Source organism: Neolamprologus multifasciatus, chromosome 4 (assembly GCF_963576455.1).
Source record: "Neolamprologus multifasciatus chromosome 4, fNeoMul1.2, whole genome shotgun sequence".
Taxonomy (NCBI): Eukaryota; Metazoa; Chordata; class Actinopteri; order Cichliformes; family Cichlidae; genus Neolamprologus; species Neolamprologus multifasciatus.
Window position 1 is genome coordinate 3,900,576 of NC_140442.1, and position 23,288 is coordinate 3,923,863.

The window sequence follows — 23,288 nt, forward strand, 5'->3', positions numbered from 1 at the left end:
CTGATACAACATTCAGTACTTGTTCACTGGAAGAATGAATATAAGGCCCAGATGGTCACACAAGTGAAGGAGGCCGCTGTTAGGCTGAAGTACCAACGTCTAGAACCAATGGACACACGAACCAGTGATTTTATTCGACTTAGGCTAAATTAACAAGCCCACAGATACTCGCATTTTGCAAGTTTCAAAAACAGCTTAAAACCTCAAATAATGCCAATAATTGCCAAATGATGGCAAATATGAGACCTGATCAGACTGGTACAACATACAGATTGGATTTAAACATTAAATATTTAAGTTAAACAAGCTTACAGGTGAGTACTCAGCTATTCCATGGACACTGTGAAGTTTGTATAAAAGGCAATGTAGAAGACCCGAGGACGGATAAAAGGATGGGGGTAAAAAAAGAAAAAAAGCAGCAAAAACTGGTTTGACACAATAAATCAAGCCAAATAATCAGGGTTGACATTTTTTATTGGCTGAATCAAGCAGTGGCTACACGATTAGCTTCAAGATAAACACTAGCAAGATTAAAACTGCAAGTGAGGCCACCAATCATGGCCTACAACAAAGATATGGGTGGAGCTGACCTGTCAGATCAGCTCATTCTGCACTACTCCACCCACAGAAACACTGCTCCCTGGTAGAGGATCATCTTGCTGCACTTCCTGGACACTGCAACAACAAATGCCTTCATTTTGCACCGTGAGATGAGCAGTGCCAAGCAGGTGCACCCCATGACACACAAAGACTTGGTGTGTCAGCTTTGTGGCATGGACAAGACCAGCCAGTGTTCCTCAGAGCAGGAGAGCTGATCACATTCCTGTGCCCGCTGTCCCAACCTTAGATCCTGGCCCAAAAGCTACCAAAGGCAGACTGAAAGGTAAACACTGTCTATATAGTCATAGCTCATCCCACTTTAGGAAGTAACAGCTAGATTCTATATTATTATACAATAATACAGAGAAAACAGGGAGAACTATACTTTTCTTTAACTTTAGTTTGGGAGTTTCAGAGCTCTGTGTGTTGTGTTTAGAGATCACTGGGTGTCTTTGTGACAGAGTACCATAAAAGATAGATGGCAGCCGACAACAAGGGAGGTTTAAGCATTAATCACAAATTGAAATGTATGCCTAAAAGGTACCTGAATCTTTCTTAATGGGCATAAAAAAGGGATTGTGTGTCACTTTAAACACAAACTGTTTTCTCGTCTTCTTTCACTAAGGCTACGTCCACACTAAAGCGTTTTCGTTTTTAAACGCATCACTTTCTCTCCGTTTTGGCCTCCCGTCCACACTGAGGCTACGTCCACACGTATCCGGTTATTTTTGAAAACGGAGATTTTTAAAAACGCCTGCCAGAGTGGATATTTTTGAAGACTCCGTTTTGGCATTTACGTGTGGACGAGAAGAACGGAGAAAACGGAGAAAACGCAGCGTCAAAGGTGTGCGCCTTTTTTGACGTCACACTGTGCGCCACGTTATTGTTTCGGTGAAATGAATTTGTGATACTGTTCTTTGAGACGGTCCAATATTTTGCGTATTTGTTCTGGTCCTTTCTCCCAGTCGATGTTCTCGCTTGCTTTGGAAACCTTGTACTCGTTGGTGACTCGGAGCAACAACTCCACCTCATTATCAGTCCACTTGTTGCTTTGTCTTGCCATTTCGCCGCCACGTTTCAAAGAGCCGGAATGTAAATAAACGGCAGAGGGAAATGACGCAGGTCGAGTCGTCTTGCGTTTCACGCATGCGCGGAACTGCAAGGTCAGCGTTTTCGGTCGTTTTAGTGCGGATGCGCAACTCTTTGAAAACGACTGAAAAACGCTAGTGTGGACGCGGAGCGTTTTCAGTCTAAAACGCTGTTTTCAAATCTATCCGGGCTAATGTGGACGTAGCCTAAGCTTAACAAAGAAAAGTTAAACTAAAAGTAAAATATACTCATGGGTTCAAGTTGGACCGCGGGAAGCAAATGATCTATGCGGAGGAGCATGTTGGAGCAGTGTATCGTTCTCTGTGCCAAGCCCACATTATCCTAACTGTGAGGAGGCTGTGTGTCTCAACTGACCTTCAGCTCCTAATAGGATTGGCTGATACAGAAGGATTGTTAACCTGAGCCTAATTCCCTTCATAAGGAGCTCTCATCCCGATTTTCTTGCTTTCAATCTAATGAATGAATCCAAGTGTGAAAAACATGCTGGAGAGCTGCCAGATGTATTAGAGAGTAAATTGGCTGTCAATAAAAGGCTGGCATGCAACCACTGAGGGTCAGGGCGGCTCATAACACTGCAGAGTCAGGAAACTGAGTCTTTTATACATGTTAGAGGAGGTGACAATCACCAGGCTGGATATTCCTGTCATTAAAAGTGATCTCTTTTCCTCAAGTGTTTGTTAACAGAGCGAGGGATTTCTCCATTTTTAATCATACTTGTTTTCCTTGGAACGAATAAATGATTTCTATTTGGAAACAACAAGCGAATTATTCCAGAAAAAAATAAAAACCTTAAAGGCAATAATATTAGCGCCCTGACAAACTGACCTTTTTATTGCTGTGCTTGTAAAACAAGCTAAAACTATCTTATCTTCCAATTTACACAGTATAAAAACTTCAGCAAGGATTTGAGCTGTCACTTGAGAAAGTATCATTCTAAAAACAAAAGAAGTCAGTTTAGACGAAGCAGGAGATCTAAAGTTATCACAGCATTTCAAGAACTGGAGTGAGAAGTATTAAGATATTTAAAGAGAGCCATACAGTACAGAACAAGTCTGGCGGAGGTAGGAAGTGAACAAAACTAGTGAGAGATGTGTCTACTGACCCCAGGACAACTGCTAAGACGAGAGTGAAGTAGGGACGTGTATTCACAGAACAGACAATCACTAGAAGCCTGCACAGAAATGCACTCCAAGAAAAACTCTGCAGAAGAAGCACATTCAAGCCAGACTGAGGCATGCCGAGGACAAGCTGAGGAAAGATTGAATGAAACTATACCCCGTTCTCAGAGTGACGCTGATTTCGTCACAAAGCCCTGACTTGAATCCCACTGAAAATCTGTGGGGTGAACTGAAGTCCAAAGTTCATGACAGAAGACCATCAGATCGACCGACTAAAACAACAGACTGCAGAAAAGGAAAAACGATACACAGTGGCTGTTATCATCGGGGGTAGTTAATGTGAAATAATATTGTTTCTGTATACAAAGTAAAGAAAATAACAGTAGGATGTTTGGGAAAGCTTTTGCAAATTCCTTGCCTCTCCAAATTACCTTTAAAAATAGGAATTTTCATAAGAGGGCAAATAATTCTGTCCTCATTTGTATTTTCCACCTGTTTAATATAAAATCTGTGGTGGGTCTAGTGGCTGGGGGCAAAGGGTGGAAGAGACCCCTATTAAAATATGATTCTATTTTATGCCAGTGTTATAATCTGGATTTATTTCTGATCAAATAGTCGACTTTCTTATTGTCCTCGTGGTCTCCTGTTTAATAAACAGTCCAGATAATATAAATGTAATTAAAATATAAACGTTTAAGGATTAAAATACAGAAACCAAACTAAGTTTCATTGGAAACCAAACCAGAGCAAATATATGTGTAAAGATAATCCAAAATAAAGTTGTATACTAACTACAGTTAGTTGGGATTAGTCTTTGAAACAGTGCAAACGCTACAAATATATCAGTTAAAACAAATTCCAAGTGGAAAGGAAGTGTGTTCAGAATGCATGTTTGCATGCACACTGCTTTTTAAAAGGTTCGAGTCGATGGCTGAAGTGTCCTTGGTGGATGTTACCATGTTATACAACGACACAAAAAGCACAACACATAACACACATACACCTTTACAGACAGGTTTTCATGTTCACGTACACAAAAGAGAACAAATAACAAGTTAACGTGTTCACTGCCACAACTACCCAAAAAACGTACAAAACATATTTGAACAAAATTGAACAAACTAAAGTAACGAACAAACTTGTGCGCTGTCCATTGTAAATTGCGTGATTTAAAGATTTAACTGCATGAAATCAGCTCGTTTACACAAAGTACAACATCTAAACCAAGGAGGCTAAACAAAACACCAAAAACGTCCAATCCAGCCTATGGATGACTGTGTAAAGTGTGAATATGGATCCACAAAGGAGTTATTAATAAAATTTATTGCAACACAAGTAAAAATGTGAAGAAACTGATTCTGGTTAATTAAACGTGAACACTGTTTTGACTCCCAACATTCACGTTGCCATTACACTGTTTAAAATTGATCCATTGCACAGTTGTTCAGCTTCTATTTTATTTTTATTTTATCTAATCTCCCTATTTACTTATTACTTGCAATGACAAAAATGAAACACTGTTTGACTAGTTTACCAGAAAGAACATGAACGTGATTAATTACAATAAAAAACGAGAAATGTGGTTAAAGCGGTTAAAATATAGCCACAAAAATCAGTCTTAAAACCACGTGAGGTTTTTTTCTACTCTGTACTCTACTGCTTCTTCTCTTTCAGCTTGTCTTTGATTTTCTGAGGTTCATCATATTGTATCAAGCGTAGGATATCCTTGTTGTCCATCACGCCCTGAATGAACTCTCCCTCTGAGATTTTATCTGCAAAGAACCAAAGAAAAGAAGCGTCAACAAAATGCTTGTGCCTTGTGAAGGTGCAGCAGATAACGAGATGAGCGTTAATAAAGTGCGGTTTACCGTTCTCCTTCTTTCCGAAAAATGTCCAGATCTTTTCAGCCCTTTTCTCCGGCGTGTTTTCATCCTCGGGGAGCTTCGTCTGTGCGTCAGCAGGAATCATGTTGAATATTGACTGCAGGAGAGAAAACACATTTTATAGGTGTAACCAATGATTCATGATGAATTTAATCAAATATTCGTCGGAATATTACATTTTCTTTGAGTAATTGTAAGTGGAATAATTTGGAGGAGGCTGTGGCTTAAAATTGAAATCATCAAAGGTCCATTTACACATTCACAGAAGTGATTATTCAATAGATGAATGTAACGCGAATTCAGTTTAGTCATGTCATTTTAGTGTATTCAGAACATAAGTATGAAGTATAGCTACCCTAACAATCTCTTGGATTTCATTTTTGCTGATGGTTCCATTTCCATCCACATCATAGAGGCCAAAGGCCCACTCCAGCTTCTGCAGAGTCTTTCCCCCGGAGGTGAGGTGCAGAGCGACGATGTACTCCTTAAAGTCCAAAGTTCCGTCTGCATTAGTGTCGAAACTCCTGAAAACGTGCCGCGCATACGCCGTGGGGTCCGCGTCTGGGAAGAAGCTGGCATAGATGCCCTCGAACTGCTGCTTGCTGATCCTCCCGCTGGGACACTCCTTGAGGAAGGACTGATACCAGGTGCACAGTTCGGCCTCTGTGTATTTGGTGTTGGACTTCAGCTCTTCCAGGAGCTCCTTCGACAAAGCGCTGCTCTTAGTATTCCCCATCCTGATCAAGAAAGGTTAAGTTCTTGTATCTCCTGCGATTGGCCGTTAAACTTCTGTGGAGTTTGTGCGCTCTGTCTTGTGTTCGCTCTGTCGAGCCCCTCAAGGTGCCAAATGGGATTATGATCATCACTGCCTAAATCCAGACAGCTGTCTTGAAGATTAAGGGGGATAACTGCGTCACACTGCTATGACACCTTTATATTGAAGACAGTTAAACACAGGAGGCAAGCGCAGCGGATTAAAGGCAGCAGGTGGCCGTTACTTAGAAGCTCAACATCTGGGAGGATATTTGCCTTTTAAAGCAGAATTTGTGTAAATACACTCTAATGTTTAGTCACAGGGTTGAAGTATAATAATACTGACTTTGGGGCCAAAGAAAGACGAGTTTAGACTGGTGCCATCTTTTATCATTGCCACTAGGGAGGAATTTGCTTACACTAAACCAGACAGTGTTAAACAAATGTATTAGACCACCACCCAATGTAAGGTTTATTCTATAGGTGTCCTAAAGTAACAGTTTTGGTAATTTCCAAAATCATCTTTATGTTAATACATCCATCCATTTTCTTCTGCTTATCCAACTGAGGGTCAAGGGGAGGCTGGAGCCTATCCCAGCTGTCTGCACCCTGGACAGGTTGCCAGTCTGTCGCAGGGCTAACAAAGAGACGGACAACCATTCACACTTATGGGCAACACTAACTGCATGTCTTTGGACCATGGGAGGGAACCGGAGTACCTGGAGAGAAGCCATGCAAACATGGGTAGAACATGCAAACGCCACACAGAGAACCCTGGACTACAGGATCTTCTTGCTGGTAACCGTGCTAATCACTGTTTCTGCAATGTTAGCCCAAAAAGTTGATTCTGTTCATCTGGAACTTTTTCAGTAGGAGAAATGTTTAGTTATTCATCCAAGTGATTTGTTCAGTCTCAGCTGACTGCCAACCTTATAAACAGTACCTTTGCACAATGACTGAAATTAACCCAGCGAATAACGGGCTATGAGGTCAGTTCATTGATGATACATCTCAGGACCATAATTCATGGATCATGAATGGATCATTAACTCGGGGACCAAACGTCTAATCCAACGGGGAGGATATGAAAAGTGGCAGACGTTGAGGAAACCAAAAACCAGGACTCTGCAGTCTATTTACACCTACAAGCCAGTGGACACTCTTTCAATGATGAGGATGACCATTTACCTGAGAAGAAAAAGACCATCTCTGAATCGAGGAGGGGGCCTAAGGGTATCTTTAACCATCTTACAATGCTGTGATTGCAGCCATTCCCCAGCTCTCTGTGAATGGTACTCATGGTCTTTGATCAGTGGTTGTTGATCAGTGGTCATGATATTTATGATCAAGGAACTGATCTCACAGCCCATTGGTTATTCAGTGTGCTAAGTTCAGTCACTGTGAAACGGTACTGTTTAAGTTTGGATGAACCTGCAGTCAGCTGACACTGAAGAAGTCACTTGGATGAGTGACGAGACGTTTCGCCCACTGAAAACGCTACATCCAGATGAACAGAATCAACTTTTTGGGATTTACTTACCTGCATGATTGAGCGCGCATCAAGAACAGCAGTGTCTTAGGTTGAAGAGATGATAATTAAGAGGTTAATTAATCACATGTTACTGGGTGGTTTGGGCCATTTGTCGCCAAGTGTTTGAGCTTGGTGTCCCTAAAGAGAGCTGCAGAGGCTTAAACACCAGAAACTGTCCATTTGTAATTACCTTCAGTCACTGCAGGTTTCCCACCACTGCAGCAGATTGTGCTGTAATCTAGTCCAAGACTATTATAGTGGAGACACAGATAATCTTATCTGGGGACAAACAGCAAACATACTTACGCCCGATGATACGCCTTTTCCGAATTAAGTGCAAACATAACTTTGCAGCCCAATGAGGAAGAAAAGACCCATTTTTAAAAAATAATCAAAAAGAATAAAATTAATGAAACTGACCAGGAGCTAAATAAAAAAATGTCTCTGATTTTAAGAGAAATCAGAAGACTTAAAAAGCAAATTATTGCATTTTGAATTTTAGGAAAACAGTTAATCAACTGTATGTTATAAGGTACTAATATTTAAAGTAGTATTAATATAACAGTATTTGTAAAACAGTAAATTTGAAAAATCTTAGATAACAACAATTATGTTTTAGCATTAAAGACATCATATTGAAAGCTTATGCTTACTGGTGTATTAACCATTAAAGAAACCTTTAAGAAACAATACATATTGGCACACACATTGAATAATTTGTACTTCAATACAGTTATCTGGTCATTTTCAGATCTACAGAGACCTTCCAACTTGTGTATATCGCCATGTTTCCTTCTTAGATCCCTGAGTTTCCCATTGTCCTCAGCACTGGTCAATCCAATTGAGGGTTTTATCAAGATTAAAGACATTGTTAAACCTTCAGTACCACTTATTAAAAGATTCAAGTGGGTCTATGTACATACTTGATCCTGAACGTATCGTTTTTAATCTGTGTGGATTCGAGAAAATCAAAAATAAATGAAAACTGGTGTATCCGATTCATGTTTTTTTAAAAGTGATTAAAGATTTATTGTACGATGATTACACCCTGAAAAAGAACAATTCAAAGAAATCATTAAAAGCCCAAAATGACAACAATCATGCCCACGATGAGTGTATGTAAACTTCCAACCACAACTGTTGATATGTACATAGAGAGAGTATTTGTGCTATACTGTGATCAGCATCAGAATTAATCTACAATAATCTATCGGCAGCTCTCACGCGTCAGGGACCAAGAGGTCACTGCTGACACACATAACAGCTGATTATAATCCTGTTTCATCCTGTGCAAGGTGTACCAGCTTTGGTGAATGAAGTGAAAGCCGGTGCACATTTATTTGGATTTTTCTGTCTTTTAAATGAAGTTAAAGTTGGACAAAGCAATCCTAAATTTTCCTTTATGCATAAACATAATCTGGGAGAGTCTCTGTGTAAATCTGCATCTACCTTTGCAAAATCAGATTAGGTAAAGTCCAGGTCATTCATTTCACATTTAAAATACCATCACATACTTTTACATAATCGTTTAGGTTTAGTTCACAATTGCACAAAATGTTGAGCATCTGTACGTCAGGGGAAAAGGCATTCGCTCAAACCTCACATCTGTCATTCGTAAACTGGCAGGTATTATGATGTAAAAAGCAATGAGCCTGGGAACTGTTCATTGTACCGACCGGCTTACCACTTCATCAAGTGTAACGCTGGACTTAAGTATCCTGTGGTTGTAATTTATTACATGGAAGCTAATGTTCAGTATAATCTATGTGCATTCAGAGGAATCACTAAAAGTCTATGCCTACTTACCATATAAATGCCAGCAATGAGGCAAACATACAGACAGTCAAAAATCCCCCTTATATTATTTGCTATTGTTTACTCCAGATGAAACCCATTTTAATATGGCCTTGTCTTTTAAATCTTATGACTGTAGTGGACATTGTGTAACACGGTTAAGTCAAATTGTCCCTACATGAGTTTATCGTGGTCATTACTGTGGATTTTCATCACACTAATCCCGGAGTACAGTTTCTTTTTAAGCTTTTGTGTTTTAGTTTATATGAATCGTTTGAGTGCGTTCTGGATTTGACTCGATTTGACTCCAAAAACATGATGAGGATGATGAGAGGGAAAATTCGACATCTCGGATACTTTAAAGGAGTTTACAAATCCAGGGCAGTTAAATGATCTGCACAGCTGCCAGTGCTCACACTACTGTACACAGTGCAGTGTAAACAAAAACTGAGAGACTAGTGCATATACGGTATACCTGAGTTTCAGTACTTATAACGACTTGGGCAAAATGTCAAATACATGCTGCATTGTTAGGTTACAGCTAACTGGCTAACTGCCCCACGCTGTTAGTTATATATGTCAGGGACCCGAGCAGTTATGAATTATATTGTTATATGTATAGGTGATACTGTGCTGCTGTTCTGTGTCCACATTTCTGTATAGGCAGGTATGTGTGGGTGTGTGTATATATGGCTGTATCCGAATTCAGGTCTGCAGCCTTAAAGGCCGCATTTTAAGGCCGATTACGTCACAGCGACGCGACGAAGGCTGTCCCAATTCGAAGGCTGCTCGAAATGCGGCCCTCAAATGCGTCCTTCATTTCCCTGAATTTCAAGGACGTGGCGGTGTAGACTTCGTGGCCCAACATATCCCAGAATGCATAGCGCAGCCGTGGGTGTGGATAATTTTGCCGAAAAAAAAACAGCGGATGAGGGGCGCCTGAAGAGTAAACTTTAAGTAAGTACTGAATATTATGTCACTTATTTATGTGGAAATGTTTAATAACGAAGAACATTAAAACGTTACTGTTGGCCACATGTCGGCAAAGTTATGTGACATTAGTGACGTTTGTACTAACTTGGTTTTAAAGCCTTTAAAATATACGCCGTTCAATAATCTTACAGAGAATGATCAAAGCTCATGTAGAAACAAACAAACAAATGAACAAAAGATTTTCTCCTTCATTTCTGTCAAACAAAGCTGTATGACACGTTTCCAGCTGTTAGTATCATGGTTGCTAGGCAACCAAGGCAGCTCAACGGAGGCTAGACCGTCCCATTTCACAAGCCTCGCACTACCGGCCTTAGCGGTCTTTGAGTACGCGGCCCTTGAGGATCGTTGAGGCTGCTTACTTTAAGGCTGCAGACCCTGAATTAGGATACAGCCGTTAACGTGTTTGGCTGTAGGATGGATGTCAAGCACCTGCAGGCCTGGTGGGTGTAGCCCTGCTAGGGGACTGGCCACACCCAAAGCTCCTGCCACACACCTGCTGCTGATCAGGGCTCGTTGGGGAAGTTTTGAAAACCAAAACAATAAAGTTGAGTGCTTTTTTGGCTGCTTTCCACTTTTGCCCAGATGGGCATCATTACATAAAACTAGCTTTCTTCTAATGTTAGCTAATAATAGTTTTCCTATACACACATAACTGAAGTTATCGGCTAAGCTAGCAAGCTTGGTTAACAATTTAACTGTGCTAACTCTGCAAACACACCCATGAGGGCTTAGAGTGGGTAAGTCTAGGTGAACTGTGGGCTGCCTTTTGGACCCCTTGAGCTAGCCACTGCATTAGTTTTGTCTCTTGTGGGCACCAAGAGATGATTTTCTATGGACAACCCATAGTGGGCTTGCCCATGGAGAACCCTCTCTGGTCCACTTGTGATTTGTCCTAATGCAGGGACCACCAAGGTTATTACAGTTAATTTCATCGAGGCTAACAGCTAAAGCTACCAAAACAATAAAGAAACAGGTCTTTTAAAATGGCATCTTTTTGCTGTTGTTGTTGTTGTTGTTTTGGTAGTTTTACTTGAAATAGACACTGCTAATGTCTCAGAGTACTCTGAAGTCATAACTAGAAAAATAATGTAATCTCAAATCCCTAAATTAAAACCAAATATTTCTGCCAAAATGCTTACAAAGTTAGACGCTGATTTCTTCCAGAATAAGTGTTATGGTGGATTGGCTTTGCAGTATCCAAGTCAGTCAGAATTATGAAGCAGTTCAACTACTACAATTGTTACAAAGAGAGAAACTGTCCATAGAAGCTGCTATGTGGTTTATTGTATGACACAGTTAGCATACTAATTATCATGCTTAAATGCCATTTTTGTATTTTAACATCAGCCTGAAGTGCAAATACAGGAAGCATAATTTTTGTAGTTTGTACTTGTTATTATTTGTACCCTTAAACAATAATTTTGATGGTAGCAAAACAATAGACGACATCAGTGTTTTTGTTAGAGTTTGTGATGGTAATCACGTTGGCGTTCACCACCTGTGAATGAAGCTTCACAATCTGTAAAACACCATTAACAGCTGGGAATCAGCTAAGTTTGGAGAGCTTCACAGGGCCAAGTGTCTGTTTTTCATGCACTGCCTACTTGCTGTTTGAGGCAAAAGTCTTTGTTTACATCAAAATTTGTTGGGACATTGAAAATGAAAAGACTGTGATGGATGATAAATGTTTCCGAAGGCACGTTTAAGTAGAGCAAGTCTGTTTGATTTACTCGACATTCTCCGTAGAAAGTCTCTAATAATAGATGAGACTTGAGGAACTTACGCATGTCAGCTTTTAAAGTCATTTGTCTATAGGTCAAAGCAAAGACGACACATTTGTTAGCGAAACTCTTGAGCTGCAGAAAATTACGACAAGTTTAAAGACAGCAAATTATAGACAAAAGCATCAGAGTGAAGGCAGCAGATGTTCCCTCCAACCATCTGTCTCCTTCAGATACTGTACTCCTAAGTAGTTTGTCTTCATTTGTGTGCTACATCAGCAGGCTATTAGAAGAGATTTGCCCTGCTTGCACACACACACGCAGTGAATGGATTTTCATATGAGACTGTCCACATTATGTCACAGGTCACCAACTGTAAAAAGGGACTTGATCTTATGCCTGCGGCTGCAATTACTTTGCAAATGCAGGAATCTCAGGGAAGAGCCTGCTTCTGGATTACAATCTAAGCTTGTTGTAATCTTTGCTTTTTACTAATATGTTCAAAGGAAGTCTGGACTATAATTTGCCATTTGTAATGGATAATGTTGCAGGCAGAGCTTTGTAGAAGGGGAGGAGCGATGAGTTTGGAGTGGCAGCACAGAGGGAACAGTTTAGGAGTTCAAATGAAGGAAAACAAACAGTGCCATGGGTTTCTATTGTCTCCGTGGGAGTGCAGAGGATGGACCCTTTCATCAAGGTGGCAGCACATCAGAAGAGCCGGCAGAGGGATGTACACACTTCTCACCCAAGGAGCCCCAAATGCAACAAGATTATGAAGATTTGATATATCCGCTGGGAGGCGAAACACGGTGGCTACATATCAAAAGCCAGGATTAGTTGCCTTTTCATTTCATCTCCTCTGGCCTTGCCTCGACCATGAGGCTAGAGCGCGGGCGGCGGGCTTCTCTGGCGCTCACCCTCAACTTTGTGGCGTTTGCTTTTGCCTTATCCGCGGTGACCACCAGCTACTGGTGCGAGGGGACCAGGAAGGTGGCCAAACCCTTCTGCACAGGCCCACCGGTGAACAAGAAGGAGTGGTACTGCATCCGCTTCAACAGCACCAACCTCAACGACAGCCGCCAAGTGCAGTACATCTTTGAGACGGGGGAGGAGAAGTTTCTGATGAGGAAGTTCCACACGGGGATATTCTTCTCCTGCGAGGAGGCGGCCGACATGAACGGTAAGATGACCCTAAGCTCTTCAGCCCTTTAGCTTTGGGGCTGCAAACGTTCAAAAACAGGAAGAGCTAATGGAGGAAGCAGCTCCTGTAAACGCACAAGACAGTCTCTCAAGTTAATCTACAGCTTATAAATGTCAACCCAGTTACTGGAATCGCACCATCTGGAGGCAATCTCTTGAGTCATTTAAGGTCAGTTATGTATAATGCACAGATAAGGTGAGATAAACAGCTGCAAGTGTGCTTTGGCACTCGAGTAAGCTCGGTTAAATTCTCTTTAGGTCTAAATTCAGCACATTTTAGCTAGATTTCCTGTTGTTTTATGCCTGTGTATAGGGAAATAGCATTTCAAACAGTGCAGTATTGTTCTTAAGTAATATTTTGGGTCATTATGACCAATAATAACGAATGAAAAAGCTACACCTGTGGAGGGGGTAAGGTAGTGCACGAGGAAAATGAAAAAGACAAAGTACAGATTAGGATTAAAGCTGTGACATGCTGCATGCAGGTACTGCAAAAAGGTCCTTCATGTTGCATCATAACTACAGCTTTCTACTTGAGGTCAAAGCTAAATCTCATCAAACGAAACATAAAACCTAATTACAAACGTGTACATGCTTTCCACAGGAATCGTACTGACAGATAAGCAGCAATCTGCCTGGTATGGAGGAAGAAAAAGCACAAATGTTTTCAAATAGAAATAAATTTCACGTTACAGGACATATGTACGGTGTATGAAAGTGTCATTGTTACAGAGCAAAATAAACCAAACAGTAAAGCTTCCAGATTACAGCCATTGCTGTTGCATGCAAGCCGCCCCAGTTGGTTTCATAAGCTCTGGTAATAAATCTCAGAAAAATACATTTTTATAAGGATTTGCATGAAACTAAGAGCCAAATTGTCTACTGATTTTCACCAATATGATCAGAGCACAAGAGTGGGTTCCTTGGGAGCTCCAACACCAAGGTGCCGTATCACCCAAAAAATATCATCAGATGCTACAATCAGTTTTATATTTGCGGTGCAAAGATGTCGGTGTTTGTGGACTCACATTTTATCAAAATATACTTTTAAAAATGTATAATATTCAAAAAGTCATGACTACTTCTTCTTTTTGATACTACTGAGTGCACTTAATTCATTTTATTGACAATCACAACAATTTGCACAGCTGATTGAACAAATAACCATGAATGTGAGATTTTCTTACAGATACACATTTTAAAATTAATCACATATTAAATCAGCAAAGTTTGCAGAACATTTTCTGCTCAATTTGCATAAAAGGTTTATGGTCCAAAGTTTGGCCATATAAAATGACTGCAATCCATCTATGCAATACTTTTTTTCTTGTATTTGTCCAAACTGTGCATAATGAAATTTACAGCAAACGGGAGATGGTCGAGCAGAACGGCCACATTGATTTGAGCTAGAATGACCCAGGAATGACAACTGATGCTGGGGATCGCAGCTTTTAAGGGTGTTTTCGTGATTAGTGTCAAAGTGGATTCTTCTACATAAGAAAACTTACTTTTCCCCCTTTTTTTTTTTCAGGGTTTGAATGTCGAGAATTCTCAGATATTGCACCTGAAAATGAAAGAGGTTGGTGAGATTTTTATATTTTTAACTGTCTTTTGATTTCTTAGAGTTTTCTGTTACCTTATGGGTACTTTGACCTCAAGAGGATAACATAGATTGTATATAAAAGATGAACATAATTCCCATGATGTCAACCATTAGCTCTGGAATCTCCAATTTTGCCATTTTGGGGCTTCAAAACATGTGAATAAGAAGTCAAGGATGCTGCATGGTCTTAGGTATCTATGCCCGTCTTTAGTTTCTATTTGATGCTTAACGGGACGATAATTTACAAAAGCAACATGACTTTGTATCAAAGAAGATTTTAAACTAAAAACATTGCCATAAACTAATATGAATTAAATCAATGTAAATTACATGGACTTGTTGTTGACCTGTTGTTAGTCCAGTTTTAACTGGGTTCATTTAATGCAGCTCAGGAGTTCAGGGTGGATGTGGGGCAAGCAAAACACTCGAGTCTCACAACGACAAACATTATGTCTCTGTCTCTAAACCAAGACAGTCTTACACTTACATGTACCGTGAATGCCTCAAGATGATTTACAGTATTTTACATGCTTGATATCTAAGTATCAGTGACTTTCTAAATACGTTACCCAACATTATTTCTAATAATGCAATAAAACTCAATACAGTTTCAGTAAAATGGTTGGGAAAGGGCCTTCGACTACACTCACACTGAGAAATCTTACCTTTGCAAGTCTTGCTTGTAAGGAATCTGGAATTAGCAGCTGCTGTCCTGATTTTATAAATCCATGCAGTCTAGACAGGCTCATTCAGATCTCCAGACATAAAATGAGCAGACCTGTTGTACATGAATGCTCGTCTGCCTTTAGACACGCAGGATTATGCTTCCTCCCTGTTTTTGTTTGCTTTTTGTATTCACAGGAGTGCTGTGGCTGTGTATCGTGGCGGAGACCCTGTACCTCACCCTGCTCTTCGCCGGCGGGGCTCTGATGACTCTGGAGCAGTGCCCCTGCTTTAGTGTCATGAACAAACTGAAGCTCAGTGCCTTTGCTGCCATGTGCACTGCCCTGTCAGGTAACGCTGCATAATGAGCTCCAGTGCAGCTTATAAAAACATTCCCCTTAAGCATTTATGCCTCTTTACTTTTAATTAAACCTTTAAACAATTTTTTTGGTTTTCACTGATAAATGTTCTGTAAATGGATGTTGGTGGGACGTGTTTATTAAAGCCAACAGTTGCTCATAAGAGGAGTTGTAGCTGCTGACTGCTTAAATCAACTTTACCCTAAACCTGTGATTAAATCTTTAAATACTAAACAAGGAGAGACTTAAAGTATAGAGCCTTTAACATCGACAAGAAACGTGGAGATAAATTATAGGTGAAGCTTGTGTGGCGGTAAATAAAAGCAGCGGGGCAGCAGGTCATGGTGGCTGGATGAGATGAGGCTGACAGTGAGCGAGCGCTCGCAGCAGCTAACTGCTCTGCGTCCACTCGCTGCCTTGGAGGATTTGCTGGTTTCTGGACTAATCCGATTGAAGCCGGGGCTGCGGTTTTGGACTGCGCCGAGACCTGCCCAGAGGAGCACCCTCCCGCCCCCTCAACTCCCCCCATCCCCCGACTCCCATCCCCCCCTGTTGTTATTAGTTAATCCCAAGAAAAGCAGCTGTGAAGGGGCAGGCTGCTGATTGAGGGAGAGCCTGGATCAGGCAGGCCAGTCCACCTCACCCAGAGTCAGTCAGAAAATCACGTATGCGCTGTACAGGGATGTTTCAGGCTTCAGCGGTCACTACAGTCAGTTAATGTACTCTTTTTATGTTTTACAAATGTGGAGTTTATAATGTCTTTTACTGCATGTGATCGTTTCTCACGAATCATAAATACAATGCATTGCCAAAAGTATTCTCTCGTCTGCCTTCACACGCATATGAGTTTCAGTGACATCCCATTAATCCATTAGCTTTATGATGTTAGCCCACACTTTGCAGCCATAACAGCTTCAACTCTGGTAGGCTTTCCACAAGGTTTAGGAGTGACTTAATGGGAATTTTGACCATTCTTCCAGAAGCACATTTGTGCAGTCAGACACTGATGCTGGATGAGAAGGCCTGCCTCACAGTCTCCACTCTAATTCATCCCAAAGGTGTTCTATGAATTAGGTCAGGACTCTGTGCAGGCCAGTCAAGTTCTTCCACACCAAACTCACTCATCCATGTCTTTATGGAGCTTAGAGGGTAGAGTAGAATTGAATGCCTTTATTGTCACTATACAGATGTACAATGAGATGCACAGTTTCTGCAGCATTATATACATATGAACAGTATTTAGAGAAAAAATATATAAAATGTACAAATATACAATCCAGTAAAAGAAAGGAAATAAATATGTAAATAAAGTGTTATGTATATACAGTTTGAGTTATTGCACGTAGAATTAAATATTGCACGGTGGTGGTTTATAGAGGGAAGTCCTTGGAATGGGGGGTGGAACTGTGTTTATGGTTATGGCTTTTGGGAGGAAACTGTTCTTGAGCTTGCTTTGTGCACTGCTGTGCAGTCATGCTGGAGCAGGAAGGGGCCATTCCCAAACTGTTCCCACAAAGTTGATGAAATTTTCTTGGTATGTTGAAGCATTAAGAGTTTCATTAATTGGAACTAAGGGGCCGTGCAGTTCGTATTCAACTAAATTCTATTTTCTCACCCCTCTGAATTCCTAAAAATTATTTTTAGAAAAACAATGTATTTCTATTAAAAATAGAAATGCATTATATCAGTATTAAAAACACTTAATTTGTTATGCTAACACTACGTTAGCATAACAAGATTAACATTAGGATAAAAAAACATTGAAAAGACAAAAGGCGTAGAAAACAAATAACACAAAAACATATTAGCAGGAAAAACATAAAAACTGGAAAGATTGGAATCTTAAAGAAGTAGAGATCTGTCTACTCCCATGTTAAAACAGGGGATCTTTTACTCATACTTTAGCACTACGAGCCTCTAAAAGAACCAAATATTAATCTTATACACAAATAAATTGCTTCATATAAATTTTAAGATAAAGAGCCATCACTGTGGTCCTCTCTCGGTTGTCACAGATTCACAAACCCAACTCTATTAAATTTAGTTTTGGTTTTTTTTGTGGTTTGAATGAACTTGTTGACTTGGTGTCTTTTTATCTTTTTTTGTTCTCAGGCCTTTGTGGGATGGTGGCCCACATGATGTTTACTACCATATTCCAGCTGGCTGTTGCCACCGGGCCAGAAGATTGGAGACCCAAAACATGGGACTACAGCTGGTCTTATTTGTAAGCAACTTTAACCTTCATCTCTGGCTGTTTTGACATTTTTACTCACTAGATCAAATAATCACGGCACAAATTAAGACTCACTACCTTCCATTTTCTAAATAATCTTTTGCCTCTCGAGCTTGAGACTCATCCACAGCCACCATATTGTATGCGGGTGTTCGATCAGTCAGCTAGGCAGCAGTATTGTGGGTTTAACTGAGTTCAAAAATGAACCGGACATTGGTAGACAGTGGTTCTACTGTCTACAGCCAAACTCTAGCAGACTCTTTCTGAGGTTGTAACAGTAGTTTATGTTTCCAGGAGTCACACTTCTGAGGTGAGGCATGCTTTCCCATTCACATTTCTGCACAGGTACAGCACCTCGATTCTTCTTTTTATAGCCATTCTATTGTAGTTTTGCTCCTGTGTTTGAAAAAATAAACTGTTGTATGGTGCAGTTTGGGCCAAGATTTTTACCTGTCAAAACAAGCTTAAATCATAACCCCTGCACCACTGTGCTTACAGGTATGGAGTGTTTGTTTTTCTCTAAATGTGGCGCTGTGCATTATGGTCAACTACAGGACGTTGTTCCAGAGGTCTTGTGGTTGGTTCAGATTGAACATGCTTTGTGCTGACAAGCTTTGCACACAACAGTCGTTCAGAATGTTTCTAATTTTGCTGTCATGAACTTTGAGTTTTAGCTCTGTGGATTTTTGCACTTTTCTGAGCATTGCACAGTCTGACCATGGGATGAATTTGCTGGGACGCCCATACCTGGTTGTGGCATTACTTACGTATTTCACATGAATGAAAAACTTCCAAAACATCACACTTTTTGATAATTTTAATTGGTATATTTGATTAGCAGCACCTGGAACAGTCAGATTGATCAACTGGCTTTCACTAACTGCACCAAAACTACGCGATTATGTGCAGAAGAGATGGTACTCACTGAACAATGAAGATGAAGGGTGCCAGGTACATTTAAAGAGAAGGATTTGGCGTGTCTGTTGCTACACTGTGCAGTGTTGCATACCTGCCCAAAAATCAGGGAGTTTTAGTTTAGCCATTTGTGTTTTTATGTTTGTTGACAGATGGGTTGATATTATGTCTGCAGTGTATGGATGCATGTATTCCAGTTATTCACAATAAAGGCTCAGTCAATGCTTTGCTGGTGAGTTCACGGGCCCAATCACTACTTTTGGGTCATACTAAAAACTGCTGAAGATTATAATCAGTGTTAGAGTCAGAAGAAGAGGATTATCAAGGGTACGTTCATTAGCTGAGGACTTGTTACTGAAAAGTTGTCAATGCAAAGGTCTGTCTCTCGGCTGTCAAGGTAGCTGACATGATTGGTTATATCCGTAGGACTGGATACAGTTACAACTACTGAGTTGGAAGGCGACAGAAGCCCTGGGAATGGGATTACATTTTACCAGTTCTTGATTGTAAACTAAAATAGCACACAGCACAAACAATACTGCTGGTACGTCTGTGTGTTTGTCGTTGGGGTTCTTACAGCTGCAGCTCAGCAGTAGGCTAACCCTCTTTTTAACCCTCTCCACAGATTAGCATGGGGCTCTTTCGGCACCTGCATGGGGTCTGCAGTGACGGCACTGAACCGCTACACAAAGACAATCATCGAGTTTAAATACAAACGGCGGAACATCGAGAAGAGCCTGATGATAAAGCAGAACATGATGGAGATGAACGTCCCCGAGCAGATGTGGGACATGTACCTGACTACTGTGCCGGTTGATGCCGAGGCACCTCTAGAACTGCCGGTCAACGGCCACAAGCCGTCCACAGGAACGGCGTACGAGGTCGAAATGGACAATGTACCAGAACCACAAGGAGAGGCGTACTGTTAAAGATGGAAACGTTTCTGCGGTTGATTTCCTGGACCTACACCGACTCTTGTTCTTGGATTTAAATATTTACTTCAGGACTTTTTTTTGTATATTTTGTTCCTCTCCACACATCAGATGTGTCTGGTTCTTAAAAAAAGATAATGTGAGAAGCGGGAAAGGGAAAAGGGCTACATTTCACACTAAACTGGATGTAAATGCTCCTGATGACAGACTGATCCTTCATTTCTGCTTCAGCTTCTGCTGAGCCAGCCTGTTTCATTTATGTTTGATCAAACTGTCCTCTGAAGAACGAGGCTCAATGATCTGCTCAGCAAGAGGAAGAGAAATTTACCTCATTCTGTACCATCAGGGACGTATCGCCGAATCATCGCAGGTCTACCTGCACAGACCAGACTCTGTTTGAAGTGTCCAGTAAGATCTGATGTTGGACAGTCGGTCAACTATAAAAGATTTAAAGAAAGACGACAAATTAATGTCAAATAGCAAACTGGGACACAAATGTCTGCCAAGACATACAAAACAACCACTGAACCTGTGAAACAACCACTCCAACAATGAAAAAACCCAAGACAGCTGCAAAGTTTGTAGATATTCTCCACGACTGACTGTTCAGGATTTTTTTTTTTTTTTTAAAGAACATCTCTCGATAAGATTTTACATCAGGAATTTGCCTTTTCTGTCAACTCCCCTGAAACAGCTGCTGTCTTTACACTCTGGTACTTTTGATGTGAGACGTGCTGTAACTCAAACGCTGACAGCATCAGGCCGACACAGAAGTGCAGGAAAACATGTTTACAGGAGTAAGACTGACATCTGTTGGAACGAAAGCAGACAATAAAAACACAGACTATCTCTCGAGCTCACGGTTTCTGTCACTGAGGATGTAATGAAGATGAAATTAAATACAGCTGTGCTTTTCGCTGACTTCGTTGCTCTTCTAAAAACTAGCAAGCAAACCCAATTAAACGCTCGATTGTGGCCAATCTCTTGTCATGCTGCTGTTGCTGTGGGGGAATTAATCTCATCAGCTGGCGAGAATCCAGCTGTGCTCGCCAAACACGCTGATTTCATCTGTGATTCGAGGCTCGTGGTAACACCGGAGCCCATTTTTCCCACAATCTTTCTTTTTGTGATTTATTCTGCTGCATTTATTAACGTAGGCTCACTATAACAGTTATATTACTAATAATATCAATACCTAAACAAGCTTCTACATTACACTGCATCTTAGTTCCATATGGTTTGTATTACACATGGCCAAAGTTTCAACCAAAGAGGTCAAAGTATGTACAAGTAATACCTGTACTTTAAACACTAAGGTTTACAAAGTCTTTCCTACTTTTGCCTCTGTATGATTCTGTGATTAGTTACTATTTATGCTAATTGCAAGCAATCTCTCAGTCTAAAGCTGGATTGATCAGCCAGGAAAAATTAAATCAACTGCACTAATTAGCTTTAGTCCACTTCTGTTAACTGCAGATTAGGACCTACACTGCCTTCTTAATATACAGACAGAAATACATAAAGTCTCTGGCCACAGTGTCAAATTATGAGGTCAGTGTATATAAAAGTAATTCCTGTGAATTAAAATCTCAGACTCTACTAGTTTGTTTTGTTTTTTCCCCACGCTTGCCTCTGTATGATCTCGTACAGTGGGGATATCCACTTTATGGTCAATCAATCTGCTGTTTATGTGGGGCAGCCAATCATCAGAAGGCTTCTTTCAAACAGAGCATGAAGTCAGGGGTCACACCAAAGCCTAGTATGAGATAAATAAAACTTATTTTGAACTGTGACTCATGCAAAGCTACTCTAGTGGGGACCGGGAATAAATATACATGTGGAAATGAGCAGATGTCCTTTTATGTAAGCTTTTTAATATAAAAATAACATAGCAGTTGTATTATTTACTCTACATATCAACTACATAATTCTGCATGTATAATATAATGATACGCTTGTATAGTATAACAAAGGTTTTTAATTACATTTTAATGAATTTTATTGGTAGAAAATTCAGTCGTGCATGCACACAGTCTGATATTTTTAAAAGAATCACAGTTTATCTGTTAAACTGTTCTTATTATAATACAAATATCACCTTCAACCCATTGGTTTAATTATATTTTTGGTTATTTTATCCAAATATAGTCCACATTACATTTAAAACTGTTTAAATTCACATTGAATTACATTGATGTGAGATTTCTCACTTGTACATTGCACACTGTGCGAGTGTAGTTAATTAGAGGTAGAGTTACAGTATGTAGTCTAAGGAGCTTGGAAAGAAAAGCGTCTGGACTCCTTAGACTATGATGACCTGGATGACTGAGAACCTTCACAGACATACAGCATGTAGGTGCCATAGAAGCTGCAGTCAAGTGATGACAAACTCTTTATATCTCTGCTCTGGTTGTTCGTCAATGTACTTCTTTATGTACAAGCAGGAGACATGAGCCTTTAAGTTCTCTTCAACCACAAAGTCCAGCGCAGCCTGTTAAGAAACAAAACAAACATTAAAACTATTCAGAAAAAATTCATGTATGACCTGAAACGAGTTGACTGACACCTGAAGTTTTACCCTCGACAGCAGAGCTGCAACACCGTGGCCCCTGTATGTCTCGGGTACGAAGGTCGACATCAGGTCCACCTCCTTCTCCCCAGTGAATCTGTATTTCAGCACCCCATATTCATGGTCCGCTAGAAAGAGGACAGTAATGGCTCCTTATTACAATAATATTAAGCAGATGCTTATAGGAAGAAAAAACAATTAAAAATCACCACATGATTTTTGTATTTCCTAGATTAAATTATCTCATGCCATTTCATAGAAAGTAATACAGCTTCTTTTCTTTCAAATGGGGAACTTGTGAAACTTTCAGCAAAATTAAATCAGTTGGAACAGAAAATACCAAATTCCCCTCAAAAATACCTTCATTTAAATCCCAACTTCTCCCCTGCAACTTGTTGTGCTAGGTCTTGACTTAGCAAAGATTTCACCAAAATTCATTAGTACAGATTACAATAAGTATGCCGATCTCTTAGCTAAGTGGCACTGAATCCTTTAAAATATATGACATTGATATGGGTTAAAAAGAAGCAGACTTTAACCAAAGAAACCATGAAAACACACATTTTTAATGGAATTTCGCTCTGCTTGCTACACACAAAACGCGATTTACGTGTGAGAGAGAGAGCAAAATAAACAACTGAAAGAGAAACACATCACACAATACAATATTGAATTCAAAATAATTAATCATCTCAAATGTCCTCCATCAGGCCGCGACGACACCTCGGGCTCTCTTAGAAGCTCTAGGCGGGAAGGGGAGCTGCAACTCTGGCTGTGTGCTTACCAGTACTGCTGACTGCGGTGACCGTGAAGCGCTGGTTACGTCGGTCATGTTCAACCTTTAAACTGCCGGCGGAGCTTAACGTACTGAAGGCGGTCTGAGAGGATTTCAGTCCGTGAGTCAGTGTGCAGACTCTGGAAAGTATTCTAAAAGCCATTTATTGAATTAAATTAAATAAACAGCTAAAACACGACAGCGCGTCGACGATCAGGTCTTCTCTGACTTGTCCGCCAGAGTGCGCCATGAGGCAGGAGTTAATCATTAAATTCCTTTGACCTTCAAAACAAAATAATGGGATTCATAGGATATTCATTTAACTGAAAACTGTCATATCAGAACAGTTTATTTGTAGTAATCCTAGTATTTTTTTTTTTTTTATAATTATTGGTTCCATTTCTGTAACTCTCTACTGTGAGACATTATAAGAGAGAAAATTTGCACTGAAAGAACCACAAGTTGACATCTGTGGTTGGGAACAGAGTTTATAAAATGATTTTTAAGAATAATCGTTCCATGCATGCAGTTTTTAT

At 40.3% G+C, this 23,288-nt stretch overlaps 3 protein-coding genes across 8 annotated transcripts in view; 1 reads left to right on the forward strand and 2 right to left on the reverse strand.

The window, feature by feature from the left end:
• Positions 1 to 5,551, reverse strand: part of rcvrna (recoverin a) — a 98,926-nt gene extending 93,375 nt beyond the window's left edge. The window contains exons 1-3 of one of the 2 annotated variants that reach the window (XR_014873892.1): positions 5,067 to 5,551; positions 4,697 to 4,808; positions 4,053 to 4,600 (exon numbers count right to left, since the gene is read on the reverse strand). Coding sequence is in view for 1 of the 2 variants with exons in the window: in XM_085158211.1 (XP_085014337.1) it covers positions 4,482 to 4,600; positions 4,697 to 4,808; positions 5,067 to 5,447 (612 nt within the window). In the remaining variant the exon portion in view is untranslated. Of the gene's footprint in view, positions 1 to 1,920; positions 4,601 to 4,696; positions 4,809 to 5,066 lie in introns of those variants that run through there. The other variant, XM_085158211.1, reaches the window with a different exon arrangement.
• Positions 5,552 to 5,651: 100 nt separating this feature from the next.
• Positions 5,652 to 21,516, forward strand: LOC146519499 (germ cell-specific gene 1-like protein). Of its 3 annotated transcripts, none has more exons than XM_085158203.1 (6): positions 5,652 to 6,262; positions 12,180 to 12,683; positions 14,235 to 14,282; positions 15,168 to 15,320; positions 17,441 to 17,552; positions 19,102 to 21,516. In XM_085158203.1, the coding sequence occupies exons 2-6, from the start codon at positions 12,380 to 12,382 to the stop codon at positions 19,403 to 19,405; spliced, it is 921 nt and encodes a 306-aa protein (XP_085014329.1). In that variant the 5' UTR covers positions 5,652 to 6,262; positions 12,180 to 12,379; the 3' UTR covers positions 19,406 to 21,516. The 3 variants fall into 3 exon arrangements, with proteins under 3 accessions (XP_085014329.1, XP_085014327.1, XP_085014328.1); XM_085158201.1 differs by lacking the exon at positions 5,652 to 6,262 and adding an exon at positions 10,059 to 10,519 and having other exon boundaries at positions 12,055 to 12,683; XM_085158202.1 differs by lacking the exon at positions 5,652 to 6,262 and adding an exon at positions 10,059 to 10,519.
• LOC146519500 (protein NATD1-like) lies at positions 19,102 to 22,915 on the reverse strand. Of its 3 annotated transcripts, XR_014873894.1 has the most exons (4): positions 22,762 to 22,915; positions 21,975 to 22,105; positions 19,737 to 21,899; positions 19,102 to 19,602 (listed from the first exon to the last, which is right to left on the reverse strand). XR_014873894.1 is itself a non-coding variant. In XM_085158218.1 (3 exons), the coding sequence occupies exons 1-3, from the start codon at positions 22,913 to 22,915 to the stop codon at positions 21,783 to 21,785; spliced, it is 390 nt and encodes a 129-aa protein (XP_085014344.1). In that variant the 3' UTR covers positions 19,102 to 21,782. The 3 variants fall into 3 exon arrangements, 2 of the variants coding, with proteins under 2 accessions (XP_085014344.1, XP_085014343.1); XM_085158218.1 differs by having other exon boundaries at positions 19,102 to 21,899; positions 21,987 to 22,105; XM_085158217.1 differs by having other exon boundaries at positions 19,102 to 21,899.
• Between the last annotated feature and the right edge of the window lie 373 nt (positions 22,916 to 23,288).